Source organism: Mobula birostris, chromosome 2 (genome assembly GCF_030028105.1).
Source record: "Mobula birostris isolate sMobBir1 chromosome 2, sMobBir1.hap1, whole genome shotgun sequence".
Lineage (NCBI taxonomy): Eukaryota > Metazoa > Chordata > Chondrichthyes > Myliobatiformes > Myliobatidae > Mobula > Mobula birostris.
Genome location: NC_092371.1, coordinates 118429738 through 118449000, shown reverse-complemented (window position 1 = coordinate 118449000; position 19263 = coordinate 118429738). Strand labels below are relative to the sequence as shown.

Genomic DNA, 19263 nt, shown 5'->3' with positions numbered 1-19263 from the left:
AAGGTGTACTTGAGCAGAGCACCTGATAGGTTACAATGCTACGGAGTCACTGCCAACAATAGTCCATAATACTCATTTGGACTCATGCAAGTCCTTTCATATTTCCCCAATGCCCCCAGTACAAGTACAGTAAGACTTCAATAATCCACTGTCCAACTCTTCAGAAACCCTGACAGTTTGGCTTCTGACTCACTTATCAGCCCAGAGTTGAGAATCAGGGGTTCAGTGCATATGCTGGATGTGCAGCCAAAATCAAGGCCTGGAGTCCATTATGAGTTCAGTTTGTGCTGACAAACTGAGGCACGCAAGTTGAAACTTACAAGACAGAACTCACCAGGCTCTATTTTCCACCCTCTCTCAGGGTTCTACTTTCCTTTCTCTTTAAGCTAACCGTGTTCACTAAAAAATGTATTATACTATTGTGTAAAAGGCGACACAAGTGAGTTTGGCTATTAATGGGAGTGGTGTCCAATAGTTGGGAAAATCTGCTAGTCCAACACCACAGTCCAAGGCTCCTGTAACAACTTTTCTTTCTATTGGTCAACCAATGCACAGCAATGTTCCATCAAGAAGGAAAAATGTGTTTTTAGTGTCGTGACCATGGGAGAAGCATCAGTTCTGATCAGGGGCTCCCAGCCTTTTTTGGGCTGTGGAGCGCTACCACTAACCAAGGGGTCCATTCTTTTCATTGTCACCAGTGGACCTCCTCTATCTTTCTTCCAATGACATACTGAAACTCTTTTTGCGTTATTTATCAATGATTTTGATGATGGAATTGATGGCTTTGTTGCAAAGTTTGCAGACAGTACGAAGGTAAGTGGAGAGGCAGGTAGTTTTGAAGTAGAGAGGCTACAGAAGAATTTTAGACAAATTAGGAGAATGGGCAAAGGAAGAGCAGATGGAATACAGTGTTGGGAAGTACAAGGTCATACATTTCGGTAGAAGAAATAAAAGGCTATTTTCTAAATGGAAAGAAAATTCAAAAATCTGAGGTGCAAGGGGACTTGGGAGTCCTTGTGCAGGATTCCCTAAAAGGTTACTTTGCAGATTGAGTCTACAGTGAGGAAGGCAAATGTGATGTAGCATTCATTTCAAGAGGATTAGAATATAAAAGCAAAGATGTAATGTTAAGACTTTGTAAGGCACTGGTGAGGCCTCACTTAGAGTATTATGAGCAGTTTTGGGCCCCTTATCTTAGAAAGGATGTGCTGACACCAGAGGGGGTTCAAAGGAGGTTCACGAAAATGATTCCAGGATTGAATAGATTGTCATGAAGACCATTTGATGGCCCTGGGCCTGTATTCATTAGAGTTCAGAAGAATGAGTGGTGACCTCATTGAAACCTATCCAATGATGAAGGGCCTTGACAGAGTGAATGTGGGGAGGATGTTTCCTATCGCGAGAGAGTCCAAGACCAGAGGAAACTGCCTTGGATTGGAGGGGTGTTATTTTAGAAAGGAGATGAAGAGGAAGTTTTTTTAGCCAAAGCAGGAAATTGGGGCTGAGAAGAAAGATGAATCAGCCATGAAGAAATGGCGTGGACTAGATGGGCCAAATGGACCTATTCTGCTCCTATATCTTATGGTCTTTTGGTCTTAAATGGTTGGCTTGGTTTAATAGTAGTGCTCTCTTAGAAAAGGGGATAACTGCACTCATTTAAGGGCTCTTATCTTACTATTTCATGTATGTTAATGATTGCTATTTATTTATATCTGCATTTGCGCAGTTTGTTGTCCATTGATCCTGTTTACAGTTACCGTTCTATAGGTTTGCTAAGTATCCTCGCAGAAAAAGAATCTTAGGGCTGTATGTGATGACATGTATGTACTCTGATAATGAATTTTACTTTAACTTTGACTTGTGCTTGTAACCGAGGCTAACAATTGGGTTCTCAATTACAGTTAGAATAGAGTTTTATTCCGTGGAACATGGGAGATTGAGGTGACCTGACAGAGGTATACAAAATCAAGAGTGGCATAGACAGATTGAAGGTACACAGTCTTTTTCGCTGGGAGGAAGAGCTAAAAACAAGAGGGCATAGGTTTAAGATCAGAGGCAAGAGGTTTAGAAAGGATATTTAGATACAGCTTTTCACGCAAAGGGTGGTGCGCATTTGGAATGAAATGCCAGAAACAGAGGTTGAGGCAGGAATATTGGCGACATTTAAAAGTCATTAAATTAGGTGCATGAATAGTTACTGTCTGTTACGCGCTGGCGTTTAGGGCAGCAATGAAGGTCCTCCATCTGTGTCTGTCTTTGGCCATCTTCTCTATTGTGCCCCTGGGGTGCTTCTGGGTCCTCATTTCTGCCTCTATGATAAGGCACCAAGTTGTCTTTGGACTCCCACGTTTCCTCCGCCCTTCAGGGACCCAGTGAAGTGCTGTCTTGATAATGGAGTTGGACTCTCTTCACATCATTTGCCCAATCCATCTCTAATGTTTCCTCGTGATGATCGTGGCCATGTCCTCTTGATGGCACTGAAGGAGTAGGGCGTGGTTGGAGATTTTTCTTGGCTGGAAAATATGGTGGATCTTCCAGAGGCTCATGGAGTGGAATGATGGCGGTTTGACAAGGTCATTCTCTGTAATGTGCCATCATTCCGACTCATACAACAGTGTGCACAGAACACAGCTCTGGTACAGCTTTATCTTGGTGCAGACGCTGCACTTGGTTGATCCCCACATGTTGCCCATTGACCTGAAGAAGTTGCTGAGTCTGCACCGGATGGGAAAGGTTAGAGGACTGTGGGCCAAACAAGGGCAGATGGGAGCAGAACACTGGAGGACAGTCGACGTGGACGGGTTGAGCCAATTTCCATACTGTATGACTCAATAACACTGCCTTCCTTAGCGATTTCATCCAAATGCAACCCATATATTTACATCTAGGATTAGGATTAGATGATGATATCCACACATCCCCACAGAAAATCATCAGTAAAACTTTTACCATTTGAATCTCTAACCCCATCAAATAACACTTAAGGCGCTTTTAAAAAAAAAAAATCTCCTTCTTTACAATTTTCCATTCTTGAAACGCCACTTTTCAGTCTCTCTCCCTTTTCATCCCAGGGGCTCACTCCAGCGTTAGCAGCCACGCACCAAACTGAACACAGCTGAACCACAGAAAACAAACCACTGCAGCGAAACCCCTCAGGCAGAAACAAGATGTTGATCAACCAAACTATTTCTTGTGAGGCAACACTGAGGGACAACTCATAGCGTCAAAGAGAAGTACAACAGTACAGTCCTTTTGGTCCACCACATCAACACCAACCACGATGCCTCTCTACATTAACCCCATCTGCCGTCATCAAGCCCAAGCCCCTCTACTGCCTTCTTATAGTCCGTGAGCCAGTAGGGTTGGTTGGTACCATCTAACGGGAATAATGCTCATAGTGATTTTTGGCAAGGTATACATCTCTAGAGTTAGAAAATATGTGATAGCATTGCACCAGTGGCAGCTTTATTACTTCAAATAAGTAATCACTTTTTGTATATATTCCATATTAACATTAGTACAGCAGAAAATGTTACCCCACACCCCAAAAGGTAAAAAAAACCCTCATTTGGAGAGATTTCTGGAGTTTTATCAATATCATGATATTTTCCATATTGTTGTATCAAATCAAAACAATCTTAAGCTTTTGTCATAGCATATAGTACAATAATTCAAATGTGGGGTTCCACACGCCATAACCTAGGCCCCATTTGGTTGTAAAATGAATATATTTAATCAAAGACTGCTTTCCATACCATACTTTCATAACCTATTAATAATCATAATAATTTTCCAAGTCTTCCACATCTTCATCTAAACTTTCCACACTCTCGGAGGTGGATGCCTGGTTCTCACAGTCTGCCAGTCTACACATGTCAGTACATCTGAGGCCATTTGCAACACACATACATCTTGGGAGTGAACATTTTTTTGGACAGTTACAGGCCAGTAGATCCAGGATAGCATCGGGTGCTGGCTGGCCTTCCATCCAGTGCACCACCAACTGTTCAGCTTCCTCTTCTCTCTCCATCTTCCATCCTCTGCCAACAGGGCTTGGCACTTGTGGGTCCTTCTCCAAACATCTTCTCCATATACCAGCCTGGTAGTTGGCTCGCTGTGCATGTTTTGTTAAGCCATCCTTGCATGGTGGAAGTTGATGACTTTCGATTTCACCTTTGTGATACCTGAGCTCATTGACCTTGGCGGTCGATGCTCTTGGGGCATACAGGAGACATGTAAATGCCTCCAGTTTGTCTATCAGTTCTGGGGAGAGGTCCCATTCCTGACCCAACTCTAAGAATGTGTCCTGAGTTTCCCTGTTGCTGGTCAGAAGTTTTAGGGCACTTGTCTTCCCTTTGCCTGCAAAAGCGCTTATAGTGACACATCCTGTATATGCGTGCAACCCGATGAGAGCCCTACAAACCTCTATGCCAACAGTGGTAGCAACCTTCCTGATGTCTGCAAGCCTTGTACGGGTACTAGTGTCACACTTCTGGAACAATGGGGCCTCAATCTTGTCACAAAATGCTAAAGACATGATACGACATCTGTGTCTTCTGAGCAGATCAGTACAGATTGGTATCCCTCTCTTGTGGGATGGGCAGCATGGAGAAGTAGGCAGCCATCTGATTCTTCTTGTTGACACTGAAGAGCTGACACCTCCTCACCGTCTTGAGATGTGATTCTGTAACATTTGTCATTCACAGTTGCATACAGAATCTTCTCCTGTAGTTTTGTTCTGTACACAACATCTATTCTGCTACTCTGACTGCCTTCCCTCAGAGCCATACCCAGAATTGTTGTGGCAACATCTCTGAAAGTAACTTGATCACCTTTCACTCTTTGGACCAAGTTCATTCCATCAACCACTGTAGCAGAGTTTCCTGGGAGTTGCTCTTCGACTGCTACATTTTTCTGCAAGGTTGTGGCTAAAGTAGTTTTATTTGTTTTTCTCAGCAATCCTTCTGGTGTGGACAGGGCCCAGGGCAATGGTCCAAGGGGATGAGAAAGGATATCCTCCACATGTAGACTGTGCCCTTGTGCCATCACTACGATGTGTCCAAACAAAGACCTGTCTGCTTTCAAGATGATCGCCCTCCCATTTGATTTCACTTCTCTCTTCTTACACATATCACTGAATGTTTTCAGCTTGTTGGTTTTCATTGGGTCATGGGATTTCTTTGCTGGTGGGTCTTTCTCTAGTCTCTCATCCTTGAAGGTTGCATAGTATCGCTCATCAATCTCATATGCCTTCATCAGGATGGAGGCAACGTCCGTGGGGGCTGCCTTTGCCGTAGAAATGCTAATGAGGTCCCGCTTCTCTGCAAATGGGTTGACCCATTCATGTATGAGGCTAATCACCGCTGAAACTGCTTCCTCATCTTTCTGGATTCTTGGCTGCTGTAGCTCTGCACGACAAAGCTCTGATTTGTTGCCTTGGACCATCTCCCTTATCTGTCCCAGGAATGCACTGCGGTGCTCAGCTGTTATGTAGTAATGCTTGATAGCTCCAGCATTCAGGCTGAACCGTGATGTGCTTCCAGGAGTCTGTGTGTCTTTGTTCACTGTGGCTTCAATAGCCTGGTCCACAGGGATCTGCCCAAAGGGGTTATTACTTGACAGCTGCACTGAGAATTGGCCTGTCTTGAAGGCCTCATACACAGAAGGATTCTCCTCTGGGAGGTTCATCATCTGAGCAAAGTAAGGGGACGGGTACCTGGCATCATTCATCTTATCATAGGCAAAGCACCATGGGATCATGGTTCTTACAGCATGGAGGTGCAACTCCCAGCCCCCTCACAGAAAGCTACCATCACAGCAATGCTATCACATAGTTTCTAGCACTAGGGATGTATACCTTGCCAAAAATCACTAATAAGAATTATTCCCCCCAGATGGTACCGGTGGCCCAAACTTGGGGTCCTGGTTCACGGACTATTAGTACCTCTCCAAATGTCTTTTGAACAATGTCATTATATCTGACTCTTTGCCTCACCTAGCAGCTTGTTCCATACAAGGACCACCCCGTGTTTGGAAAAATCTGCTCCTCAGATCTCTGTTAGGTTTCTCCCCACCCCCTTAAACCAGGAGTTCCCGACCTTTATTATGCCATGGACCAATACCATTGAGCAGAAGGTCTGTGGACCCCATGCTGGGAACCCCTGCCCTCTTGCTTTAGACCCCCTATCCTGTATAAAAGTCTCCGACTATCTAACCATCACAATATATACCACCCCAAGGTGAAAGTCAAAGTCAAATTTATAGTCATATGCACAACTACATTTGTATATGCAGATATAATGAAGAACTTACTTGCAGCAGCATCACAGCCACATAACATCATGTAAGCAGCATTCATAAGAAAAACATAAATTATACACAATTTTACAAGAAAGAACACAACTAAAACAAAAGTCTATTTTAGTGCAAAGTTACCAAAGTGCCCATAGTGTTGCTGAAGTGGAGGGATTAGGCTGGTTCAAGAACTGAGTGGTTAAAGGGAAGTTGCTGTCTTGAACCTGGTGCAATGGGACTTCAGGCTTCTCTTCCTCCACGGCTCAGATGGTGGGGATCTTTGATTATGGATGTCTTTTTAAATTTCAAAATATACTTCATTCAAAAATAAAATTATGTACAATAAACCATTCAATGACTGTCAATCCTTTACAGATGTTTCCGTTACAGTCTATACATTTCCACACTTTTGGCCACCCACGTGGCACTCTGTTGTTTCACCTTCCCACACCATTGTTGAGGGGTATACTCCCCGCCACCCGACCCCTCCCACTCCCACGGGTGGAGAAACCTATACTGTGGTCCTTCCCCACCAGGCCCCTGCGGTGGCTGCACCAAGTTTCAGTGCGTCCCTCAGCACGTACTCCCGCAGCCGAGAATGTGCCAGTCGGCAGCATTCTCCCACGGACACCTCCATGTGCTGGTAGATCATCGAGTTTCGGGCCGACCAAAGAGCGTCTTTCACCAAGTTGATGATCTGCCAGCAGCACCGGATGCTGGTCTGTGTGCGTCCCCGGGAACAGCCCGTAGATCAGAGAGTCCTCTGTTACGCAGCTGCTGGGGATGAAACGTGACCCCAGCCCATCCATCCTCCTCCACACCCCCTTTGCGAACTGACAGTGTGCGAAGAGGTGGGTTACAGACTCCTCCTCACTGCAGTCCTCCCGTGGGCAGTGGGGTGTGGAGACGATGTTCCGGGCGATGGATATTACCTTCATGAGGCGGCATCTTCAGATACTAATGACGGGGAGGGAAGTGCCTATGATTTACTGAACAGAGTTCACTACTCCCTACAGCCTCTTACATTCCTGCACGTTAAATTTGCAACACCAGACCATGATGCAACCAGTCAGGACGCATTCAATAGTACATCTGTAGAGTGTTTAGTGATAAACCAACCCTCCAATGCCTTCCTTATGTTTATATCAACACACAGCCACTTTATTAGGTAACCTGTACACCTGCTCATTAATGCAAATATCTAATCAGCCAATCATGTGGCGGCAACTCAATGCATAAAAGCATGTAGACATGGTCAAAAGGTTCAGTTGTTGTTCAGTCCAAACATCAGAATGGGGAAGAAATGTGATGACTTTGGAATGATTGTTGGTGCCTGCTGGTGTGGTTATCTCAGTATCTTCAGAGTATCTCAGAAACTGCTGACCTTCTGGGATTATCATGCACGAAAGTGTCTAGAGTTCACAGAGAATGGTGCGAGAAACAAAAAAACATCCAGAGAGCAGCGGTTCTCTGGGCAAAAACACCTTGTTAATGAGAGAGGTCAGAGGAGAGCAACCAGACTGGTTCGAGCTGACAGGTAGGCAACAGTAACTCAAATAACCACGCGTTGCAACAGTGGTGTGCAGAAGAGCATCTCCGAACGTACAGCACATCAATCCTACAGCATCAGAAGACCAGGAACATACACTCAGTGACTACTTTATTAGGTACTAGAGGTACCTAATAAAGTGGCCACTCAGTTTATGTGCTGGGCCCAAGACAGGTCATTCAATATGCTAATGTCAGTTACAAAGGGAATGACTACTTTTTCAGCCTCACAATTTTGATTTTTAATTTTTAGTAAATAGTTGACAAGTTTCAAAATTTTTCTTTTGACTTGACATTATGCACAATGTTTTATAGATTAGCTTAAAAAACACCAACCTCAATGTATTTTAAATTTAGAAAATGAGACAGTAAAATGTGAAAATAATTGTAGGAGCTAAATACTTTGTCAGGGCACGGTACACATAACTCAGAATTGTCTTAAAGTGTCAACTCAGGATCATGTTCTCAAGTCCCAATTCTATTGATATATATTCTATTGACATATATATGACACTATTAGGATTGGTTCTTTGCAAGAAAATTATTCTGCAAGAATACCTGTTCTTCCAATTGTTGTTGAACCATTGGTAACTTTATAACATACTTGACTCGTTCAGAAGACAGGTCACGCATTTCATCTAGATTCAAGTCATACCTATAAAGAACAGATTTCTGTTAATACAATTATATCAACTCCTACTTTCATCAACGCAAAACACACTCAGTTAAATTATTTATCACCTTACAAAACTGAAATTTAAATGGTAAAGTAGAATTAAACAGAAACTCGGTATCTCTGCATTTGCATACTTTAGGGATGTAAAATACTTCAGATTATTGTCAACAGTTTAAAGTCTGTGACGGGCCTTGTGGCTCATCAGGCCGGTGCTTATGCCGGTTTCCATGGTGTGAAGTGACTGAGACTGAGACAACCACCCCCCCCCCCCCCAGATAGGACGCCAGTCTATCGCGAGATTAACCCCCAGCATTCGGTATGCATTCTCAGCTGGGTAGACTAGAGCATTGTGTGGTTAAGTGCCTTGCTCAAGGACACACACGCTGCCTCGGCTAAGGCTCGAACCCACGACCTTCAGATTGCTAGTCCAACACCCTAACCACTTGGCCACGTGCCACACAATATTGTCAACAGTAATATCAATTATTCTCAAATTCCAACTGACAACAATCTGAAATTGCATGATACAACTTGCAATTACACAAGCATTTAATGCACCAGAATGCTCCAAGGCATCAAGCAAGAGAATCAGCAAGGTAAAATTGAGCCACAAGGAGGAACATGGGCAGAAACAAGCACAAGATCCAGACTGTGTTTTTTACATTCATTTAATAGCATTTGAGAAGGGAAGGAATGGTGGTCAGCAGTCCAAAGCTCAGTCAGTCACCCAACAAAGAAAAATTAGGGATACACAGGACTTCAGAAATACATGGAAGTTAAGTTATTGGACAAACAACTAGAGGCCTGAACTATGGCTTCACAGACAAATTCAATTTCCATAGTAGCAGACAGGAAATTTTGAATTTGGAATACTTTGAAAATAGAATAAATTCTATTGGAGTGGCACAGTAGTGCAGTGATCAGCACAACACTTTACAGTACAGGAGACACGGGTTCAATTCCCACTGCTGCCTGTAAGGAGTTTGTACGTTCTCCCTGTAACCACGTGGTTTTCCTCTGGGTGTTCTAGCTTCCTCCCACAGTCCAAAGATGTACCGGTTGGTAGGTTGACTGGTCATTGTAAATTGCCTTGTGGTGAGGCTAGGATTAAATTGTAGGATTGCTGGGCAGCGTGGCTCAAAGGGCCAGAAGGACCTATTCCACACTGTATTTCAATAAATAAAATATTAATCTGCAGTAATAATAAAAAAAACACTGGACTCTGATCAAAAATTCTTCTGCCTCCCAAATATTCTTCAGGGAAAGTAATTCCCATCCTTACTTGGTCTGGTCTATATCTAATTCCTGTGGTTCAGGATTAATCAAAGTATTCTCTTGTTCAACCTCATAGAACAGCCAAGGAAAAGGAAGGTTTTATTACAAAAGAAAACAAAATCCATTCATTATTATTAGAAATCAGAGAGGTGGCCTGAGCAGAAGGTCAAGACAAATAGTGCTATGAAGCTGGTGAATTAGAAAAATATTCATCCCAATGACGGGAATCGCGATTGACGCAAAGATCAGCCCTTGTCCTTATCTTCCTGGAGGAGGAGGAGGACAGTAAGGTTGTGTAACTAGTAGAGCTGCTGCCTCACAGCACCAGAGGCTCAGGCTCAATTCTGATCCTGGATACTGTCTGCATGGAGTTTGCAGGTTTACTCTGTGACCATGTGTGTTGCTCCAGGCACTCTAGATTCTTTCTACATCTCAGAAATATATCATCGCAGGGGTATTGTAACTACCATTGTGAATTGTCCTTGATGTGTAAGAGAATGCAGGAGTAGTTGGTGAGAATGTGGGAAGAATAAAAGAGAATTAATGTAGGATTGAGTGTAAATAAATGGTTAATGGCCAGCAAGTATTCAGTGGACCAAAGTGAACATTTCCATCCTGTATATCTCTATAAGCAATGGCTCTACAGTTGACCACACTACCTCTGATGCCTCTTTATCATTACCCAGCTGGTCAGGGCAAATAACCTGGCTTCATTTCTAATTACCTACATTTTTCTGCTGTGAAGGTCATTCCGGAAACAAATGCGACACTGAAGTGCCAACGATCCCGCAGTCCAAAGACGTTCCGGTTCCTAGCTTAATTGTCACTGTAAATCGCCCCGTGATTAGGCTAGGGTTAAATCGGGGGTTGCAGGACGGCGAGGCTCAAAGGGGTGGAAGGGCCTATTACGCTCTGTGTCTCTAATAAATGAGTAATCTGGTTTGGTTCTGGCCTGAATGAAGAAGCCATTGATGGGGAAATGGAGTCTCTGATAGGCTCGAAGTATAGTGCTGTTTTGTCCTGTTGGAGGAAATTTCTGTTTGTTCTCTGTTGGATGTCAGGCAAGCAGCGTTTCAATCTAGGGAAAGTGCTGGTGAGGGTAACCTGCAGCACGCTAGTGCAGGGTCTCAGCCCAAAACGTCAACTGTTTACTCTTTTCCATAGATGCCGCATGGCCTGCTGAGTTCCTCCGAAATTTTGTGCGTGCTGCTTTGGAAATTGATGGTGTCAGTTTGAGTGATTTTACGAACGGGCAGCATGGTTGTCATGGTTACATTTCTTGTGAGGAGTCAGAAGAGTCAGAAAGAGAAGGCACTACATATTATTGTGACTGTGAGTGGAATGTTGAAAATGAAACTGGGTTAATTGTCCAAACCAGTCAGGTGATGATGAAAAGGTGTTTTCAGAGAATAGTGCAGACCTATAGATCACAGAAATTGTCCCTTTGGCCCACTGAGTTAACGCATTTGCATCTAACCCTGCAATGACTCACCTCATATGCAGCAGAATGTTTCCTCTGTGTCACTGTTAACTCTAGATTTGACTATTCCAATGATGCTCCTGGCATCCTTTCCTTTGTCCTTGTCTGGTAGATCCAAACATCTGCAAGATGTGTTGTAACACACTCTGGCCCAGTCAACCAGGATGCTAATTTGCATTAGCTCTGAGTTAACCAACGTCTTGATGTAAAAATTCCTGCAGCTGTTTTCAAGTGACTTCACCGCTACCTATCCTTGATCTCTCCTCCAGTCCCTTCCTTTACAGTCCCCACATCTTCCTCCTCTGGCTTCACTCGAAGTCTTAGAAATGTGCCTCGCACCCTTTACTCTGGGTTTCACTCTCCCTCATCTTCACTACACACACAAAATGCTGGAGAAACTCAGCAGGTCAGGTAGCATCTATGGTAAAGAGTGAACAGTCAACATTTTGGGCCGAGACCCTTCATCAGGGCTGGGAATTATTCACTGTTAAGCTGCTCTTTGAAACGTATCACTTGGGACAAATTCCTGATTACCTGCCGAAATAAATTGTGCAACTCAGTGTCAAACTTTGCTTGACACTCTTGCGAGGTGTGCTGGGACATGTTTTCTGAACTACAGGCATTACTGGTGCAGCGAAGAAAAGACACAATTCAAATCCAACCACATTAGTAAGAAGTAAAGAGGTCTAAGGTAGAGTGATTATGGAGTTTACAATGGGAGTTTCACAATCTGTTAGCTAAAGGGGCCTTCCACTAAGAGTTGGACAACAGATTCTATACAATTCCAGTTAGCTAGCAGTATCTGATGAAATCCAAACAATGCTGATAGGGGCACCAAGTGAATTTGCAGATTCCTTGCCTTCATACTCTTGTCCATCCTCTATGCCTTCAGAGATATTTACTGTTTCCCTCCCAGGCCATCAATGCTACAATTGAATAACCTCCCACACATTTTGCCTGGTTTATCATTTTTAAAATAAAATTATTTGACAGATGTAATTTGAATGAAGTATTATGGTGAGTCATTTACCAGAGGTAATCTTAATCTTTCACTCTTGACATTCTATGTTTAAAGGTCAGTCAATACATTTGCTTACAATAGTATTAAATCATTTACAGGGTTCAGATGCAGGGCAACACGGGGCCAATTGCTTTAATATTTCAAAAAAAAGCATTAAACAAACAGTATACATGTCAAGCAATACACACACACACAATGCTGGGGGAATTCAGCAGGTCAGGCAGTCTCTATGGAAATGAATAAACAGTCGACGTTTCGGGCCGAGACTCTTCTTCAAGTCTAACTGTAACTGTATAACAGATCAAGAAATGATTCAAACAAGACCGCCCAGAGGGATAGACAGATTAACACAGTAAACTGTGAAGACGAGAGCCCGCATCACACGCCACTCAAGGTAACATTTTAAATAAACTGTAACCCGGAAAGAGGAAGGATCCCACTGGCTGACGCGGCCGGCTTGAAAGGCTTGGGGTATAGCAGGGTGTATATGGGATTGTGTACCCCGAGTACCGGCTTACCTGTGCTGGCGGAACAGTTGGCTCTGTGCGGTCTGCCGCCGGAGCTGATTCTTCAGCTTCCAATGCTGCCCGTCCAGGTACCTGGCCAGCGAAGTGTCTCTAATGCCCAATCTCTCTTCTATTATATTATCTTCCTCTTCCTCTTCCTGAAGCTGGTGCTGAGAATGATCTCCCCGCATATTTCGTACTTGTTTTACCCCCCAACTCCCTTTACTTCTCTGCCTCGTTTCCGGGTAAAATGTATCTTTTCTCCCCCACTCTGTGTAACATTTCCCGCACCCGGGGTTCGCGCGGCTCCCGGCGCGTCAGCACGCATGCGGGGGGCGGGGCAGCGTGTGGAAGCCCAACTCCGGCTGCGGTACCTGCTATGGGCTGCCCAACTACGGCTAAAATTTTCCCTGGCAAGGAAAACAGCAGATGCCATGTGCCACAGCACGAGAAAACAGCGTTTTCTTTAAACAAAAATTGTCAAAGTCGGGTTGATTGTCATATGCACGATACAGGGATGTGAACTTGCCACTTCCTTCTGTTCAGGACATTGACAAAGGCAGGTGCGTAAAAAGGGCCCGAAGGATCAATGGGGAACCGAGTCACCCCAGCCACAAACCGTTCCAGCTGCTACCATCCGGGAAACGGTACCGCAGCATAAAAGCCAGGATCAACAGGCTCCGGATAGCTTCTTCCACCAGGCCATCAGACTAATAATCCATGCTGACACAATTGTATTTCTAAGCTATATTGACTGTTCTGTTGTATATCTTACTGTACGTACTACTTATCACAAATTACTATAATTTGCACATTCAGACAGACGTAACGTAAAGATTACACCTTGAAGGATGTAAGAAATAAAGTCAATTCAATACATGTATACGCAGGTGCAATGAAAACTTTGCAGCAGCATCACAGGCTCATAGCATCATATACGTTAACAAGAAATTAAATATAAATTATACCCGATTTTGTACCAGAAAGAAGACGAGAACAAAAAAAAACGTCCATTGTAGTCATGGCGTTGCTATACTGAGGTAGTGATTAGGGTTGTGCAGGTTGGTTCAAGAATCAAATGATTCAAGGTAAGCAGGTGCTATTGAACCTGGTGGTGTGGGATTTTGGACTTCTGTACCGGCTGCCAGAGGGTAGCTGCGAGACGGTGGCGTGGGCCGGATGGTGGGGGACCTTTCATGATAGGTGTAGACTTAGAGAGGCAGCGCCTCCTGTAGATGTTTAATGCGGGGAGATATGTGCCTGTGATATATTGGGCTGAGTTCTCTCCTCTCTGCAGCTTGCGAAATTCTTTCGCATTCAGATTGCCGTACCTGACCATAATGTAACCACTCAGGGTACTTTCATCGGCACATCTGTGTAAGTTTGTTGGGTATTAGTGACGTGCCGAACCTCCCTAAACTTTTAAGACAGAGAAGACACTGGTGTGCCTTTCATGTGATTACGACAATGTTCCGGACTGAGAACAGGTCATCCCATACGCTAACTCTCAGGAACTTAAAACTGCTGCCCCAATAGTGCTGAGAATGCTTGCTTTGATCAGAACTCCACAAGGCTTTTGGCAACAAGCAAATATATTCTCCTCTAAGTTTGTCACGTGCCATAGAGTTAATACATCATGGAAACAGACCCTTGTCCACACTTATCAATGTGCCTTTCTGTGCTCATCCCACTTTCCCGCATTTGGCTCATATCCCTCTAAATCTGGAACAACTACCAATCTGCTGGAGAAACTCGGGGGTCAAGCAGCATTTGTGTGAGGAAAGGAATTGTCAAAGTTTCAGTTCAACACCCCGCATCAGTGTGGGATTTTGACCAGAAAGGTCACCAATTCCTTTCCTCCCTCAGGCACCATCTGACCAAATATCTTTAAAATGTTGTAATCATACCCACCTCTACCATTCATTCCCCTGGCAGCTCCTTCCATATACCCTCTGTGTGAAAAGCTTGCCTCTCTGGTTCCCTTTAAATCTTGCCCCTCACACTCTGTCCTTGTGTATCATTTTGCCCTCATTACTATGACTGTCTATTCTTTTGTCTCCTCCAGATGCCATTAAAGTGGAACTCTTCACAGAATGTCTGTCAGGAAACTAGGGGGTGCAGTTATGATTAAGTAATCCTTATGTCACCAAGGATTGCTTACATAATACTGTTCAGATCTGGAATTTGCAACTTTTATGGTTGGTTAACCAGAATTAATCAGCACTCTCAAAAGGAAACTGGAAGAAGACTATAAGGTTATAATTTTCCTTGACTGCAATACAGCATTGACTCCATGGGCATTCTCTCCTCTCCAAGGAGACTTTCACAACAAAATTATTTATCTCTTTTTACACAATATCCAGTCTAGAAAGGTCTGCATCATTTAGTCGGTTCTTCAATTGAATGGTCTAGCAAGCCGTCCTGTATACACTCGGTAGTTCCTTATTCACCGTTTTGTTACTGATTTCATTAGCCAAAAACTAGGTCTATATCAAAGTAATGATTATGCAAGAATACATGAGAAATTAGGAGCAGGAGTGGGCGGCCAGGACCCTCAACCTTTCCCACCAATCAGTATGATCATGAATGGTCTATGCTGGCCTCAGTTTCTCTTTCAAATCAGGTCCCTTTGAGTCCTCAAATCCTCAAGCTTTCAAACATCTTGTCTTTCTTCAACTGTTATGCATGATTACAATTGTACCTTTCTTGTTCAGGCTTCTAATTTCCTGTTAAATACCATCCCAAGCTGACAATTAAACACTATTGAAAGAGTTCTGCATTGTCTAAGGTGACATTATTCAAATGCTCCATCTCAGGTAGGATTACAAATAGCATAGGGGAATACTCTCAGCATCTGAGCTATAATTTACTCCTCGAAAACACACAGAATTGATGTTCTAATTATTTATTTAATTGCTATTGTGGGAACCTTGTAAAATACAAATAGGATTTTTTCTTCCATCAGCATTGACTCATGGCTGTGAGTGTTTTGGGAAGTCAAAGACACCACTTACTATATTTCAAACACTATATTTTCAAAGTATCATAACTTTATGTTTCAGGTAATTAAAATTCTTCCTTTTTTCCAAACTTTGATAATCCATCTCTCTCTGATTTCCATAGTCTAATAGTTGGGTCCCAAACATGTACAACATATCAGTTTGCCAAAGGGAAGAAAGATTGAGTATATCTGATTAGGAACTGAAAAAAATTATTAAATTTCTAGATATGTATTTGCAATAGACTCCAGCAAAACATGAGAATATAGTGGAACAACCATGTAGAAAATCCAAGAGTGAATGTGAATAAATCGGAGCAGTATCAGTATCAGAATCAAGTTTAACATCACCAGCACATGACATGAAATTTGTTGTCTTTGTGGCAGCAGTACAATGCAATACATAATAATAGAGAAAAAGATCTGTGAATTACAGTAAGTATATGTACAGTATATTAAATAGTCACATTAATTAAGTACTGCAAATATAAAAAAAAAGTAGTGAGGTCATGTTCATGGGTTAAATGTCCATTCAGAAATCAGGAAGAAGCTGTTCCTGAATTGTTGAGTGCATGCCTTCAGGTTCCTGTACCTCCTTCTTGATGGTAGCAATGAGAACAAGGCATGACCTGGGTGATGGGCATTCTTAATGATGCCACCTTTATAAGGCATCGCTCCTTGAAGGTGTCCTGGATACTACATGATGAAGCTGACTAAGTTTACAACTCTCTACAGCTTATTTCAATCCTGTGCCATAACCTCCACTCCCCACCTCCCACCCCAAGAAAAACAGACGGTGATGCAGCCAGTTAGAATACTTTCTAGGGTACATCTGTAGAAATTTGTGAGTGTCTTCGGTGACATACCAAATCTCCTCAAACTCCAAATGAAATATAGCCACTGTCATACCTTCTTTGTAGCTGAATCATTTTAAGACATTCCAATTATATGAATATAGATTGAGCAGAAAGCATGTAAAGGCCAAAGAGGATGAGAAATTTGTAAAATGCAACCAGGATTTTTTTTTTATCATTTGGTAGGTTTTCAGTCCAATGAACTGGTTTGCACTGCTGGATCTAGTTCTAAAGGATAAGGTAAGGAAGTCAAGAATGTTTCATTGAGAAAAGACAGGAGTAAAAGTAATCATTATACATTAACTTTTTCATGTTAAAGTAGATGAGAAAATGGACATGATGAAAAAAATATAAAGTAAAAATAACCAAGCACATGATTACAGTGATGTAAGGGAAATTTAGTACAGGTGGGCTCAAAACAAAGTCTGGTCAAGGCAGTAGATTGAGTACTTGCACAGCTCCAATCACCACATTACAGGAAAGATGCAATTGCATTGTAAAGGATGCTGATTAGATTTACAAGGATGTTGCCAAAATTGAAAGGTAAGATAGACTGAAAAAAAATTTTAAACTGCAAATGTTATAAATTTGAAATAAAAATAAAAATGCTTAAAGGTCAGGCTGCATATGTAGAAAGTGAAATGAGGTTAACATTTGAAGTTGAAGATCTTTCATAAGAGCCAGGAATGAGAGAAACCAAATTGGTTTTCAAGTTGCACAAAGGTAGAGGATGGAGATATAAAATAAAGGTTGAAGTCAGGATTGTCATGGTGAACAGCTATTGATGAAGCTATCATGTTAACAAGGACGCTTAAAAAGAGAGATCAAACAAATCAATATGTAGAATCTGAAAAATGTATAACATTAGGAAATGCCCAGTAGATCAGGCCTTGGTAGTAGAGAGAATAAAACCGAGCTAATATCACAGGTGGGTTACTAACATCAGAATTGGCCAGTTCCGATGTAAAAAGAGGCTTTAGAAACTTAAAGTTGTTGAATTTGATATTGAGTCAGCAACATGCCCAGGTGGAAGATCGGTGGATGGCCTGAGGTTCTTTAGTTTGGAATAGAGAAAGCTGAGGGGAAAGACAATTGAGATGCTTTAAATTCTGAGGGGCTTACATAACCAAGAAGGACTTATTTCCTCACGTTATTGGTGTTTTTTTAAAACACTTGCACTGCAATTTTTAAAATTTATATTCATTTTTTTCAGTACTGTATATGAATTCATTGTCAATTTCTAATTGGCCTTAAGGAACTGGTGGCGAGTCATTTTCCTGATCTGCTGTCCCTCTGGTGGAGGTGCTCTGAGGGATAGAATGAATGTGCCGCAATCAACGTTCAAGCCAGAATGATGTGCAATTTGGTCAGAAACCTGCAAAGAATCAGTTGAATGCATGGTTCCGGGGAGCATGTGCCACCTGGGAAAACGTGGCATCGCTGAAGGAGCTCCCAGTTATGTGAGAGGAAAGGGGTAGGAAAACTGGCCATCACACAGCACAGTGACTCAGAATGCCTATTTTCCATAACATAACAGTGGGAATCTCCAAGACATCTGGTTGTTCCAGGGAAACTTCTTTGCACAAAGAGTGGTGCATATTTGGAATGTTCTGCCGAAAGAGGTGGTTGAGGTGGGCACATTATCAACATTTAAAAGCCTTTAAGGTAAATACACAGGTAAGGGGGCTAAGGATCAAAAATAACCAGATGGGACTAGCGTGCTAGGCAACACATCAACATGGATGAGTTGGGCATACACCTCTACTTCCATGCTCTGTGACCCTATGACAGCCACAGCTCCTTGTAGGGAACAGCATGTCATGTCATCTGGCTGTCAGAAGCGCATGACAGCCACAGCAGCAGGCACAAGTAAAACTTGGCTCCACAGCCTCCTGGGTACTCCAAATGCTGAGCATAATCTAGAACAGAGATTTCCAACCCGGTGTCCTCAGACCCCTCGGTTAATGGTGGGGTCCATGGTGTGAAAAAGGTTGGGGACCCCTGCTCTCGAACCAACGGTCACTTTAAATACTTCTTTTAAAAAAATCTATAAAAACCCTCATTTAAGATTTTAGCTCTTCAGAAAACCTTCAGTGAAATGTCAACTGGGTGCCAGGTGCTGTGTAGGTTTCCTAAAGAACACCAATTTCCTCCCACATCCCAAAGATGTACACTTTCACAAGTTAATTGACACTGGTGTACAGGGGAGTAGCAGAATGTGGCAGCGGGACATACATGAAAAAGATGAGGATTTTGGGGAGAATAAAAGATTAATGTGGAAATAAATAAAATGGGTGTTTGATCATATGCACGGAATTGGTGGGCCAAATAAGACCATAAGGCAAAGGGGCAGAAGTCGGCCATTCGGCCCATCAAGTCCGCTCCACCATTCCATCATGAGTTGATCCATTCTCCCATTTAGTCCCACTCCCCTGCCTTCTCACCATAACCTTTGATGCCCTGGCTACTCAGATACCTATCAATCTCTGCCTTAAATACACCCAATGACTTGGCCGCCACTGCCGCCCGTGGCAACAAATTCCATAGATCTGCCACCTTCTGGCTAAAAAAATTTCTTCCCATTTCTGTTCTAAATGGGCGCCCTTCAATC

The 19263-nt window shown here is 42.9% G+C and overlaps 1 protein-coding gene across 2 annotated transcripts in view; it reads right to left on the bottom strand.

The window, feature by feature from the left end:
• Positions 1–13121, bottom strand: part of acoxl (acyl-CoA oxidase-like) — a 396539-nt gene extending 383418 nt beyond the window's left edge. For both annotated transcript variants that reach the window (XM_072246892.1, XM_072246899.1), the window contains exons 1-2: positions 12813–13121; positions 8401–8497 (exon numbers count right to left, since the gene is read on the bottom strand). In XM_072246892.1, the coding sequence (XP_072102993.1) occupies positions 8401–8497; positions 12813–12991 (276 nt within the window). In that variant the 5' untranslated portion in view covers positions 12992–13121. The remainder of the gene's footprint in view (positions 1–8400; positions 8498–12812) is intronic.
• Positions 13122–19263: the final 6142 nt, after the last annotated feature.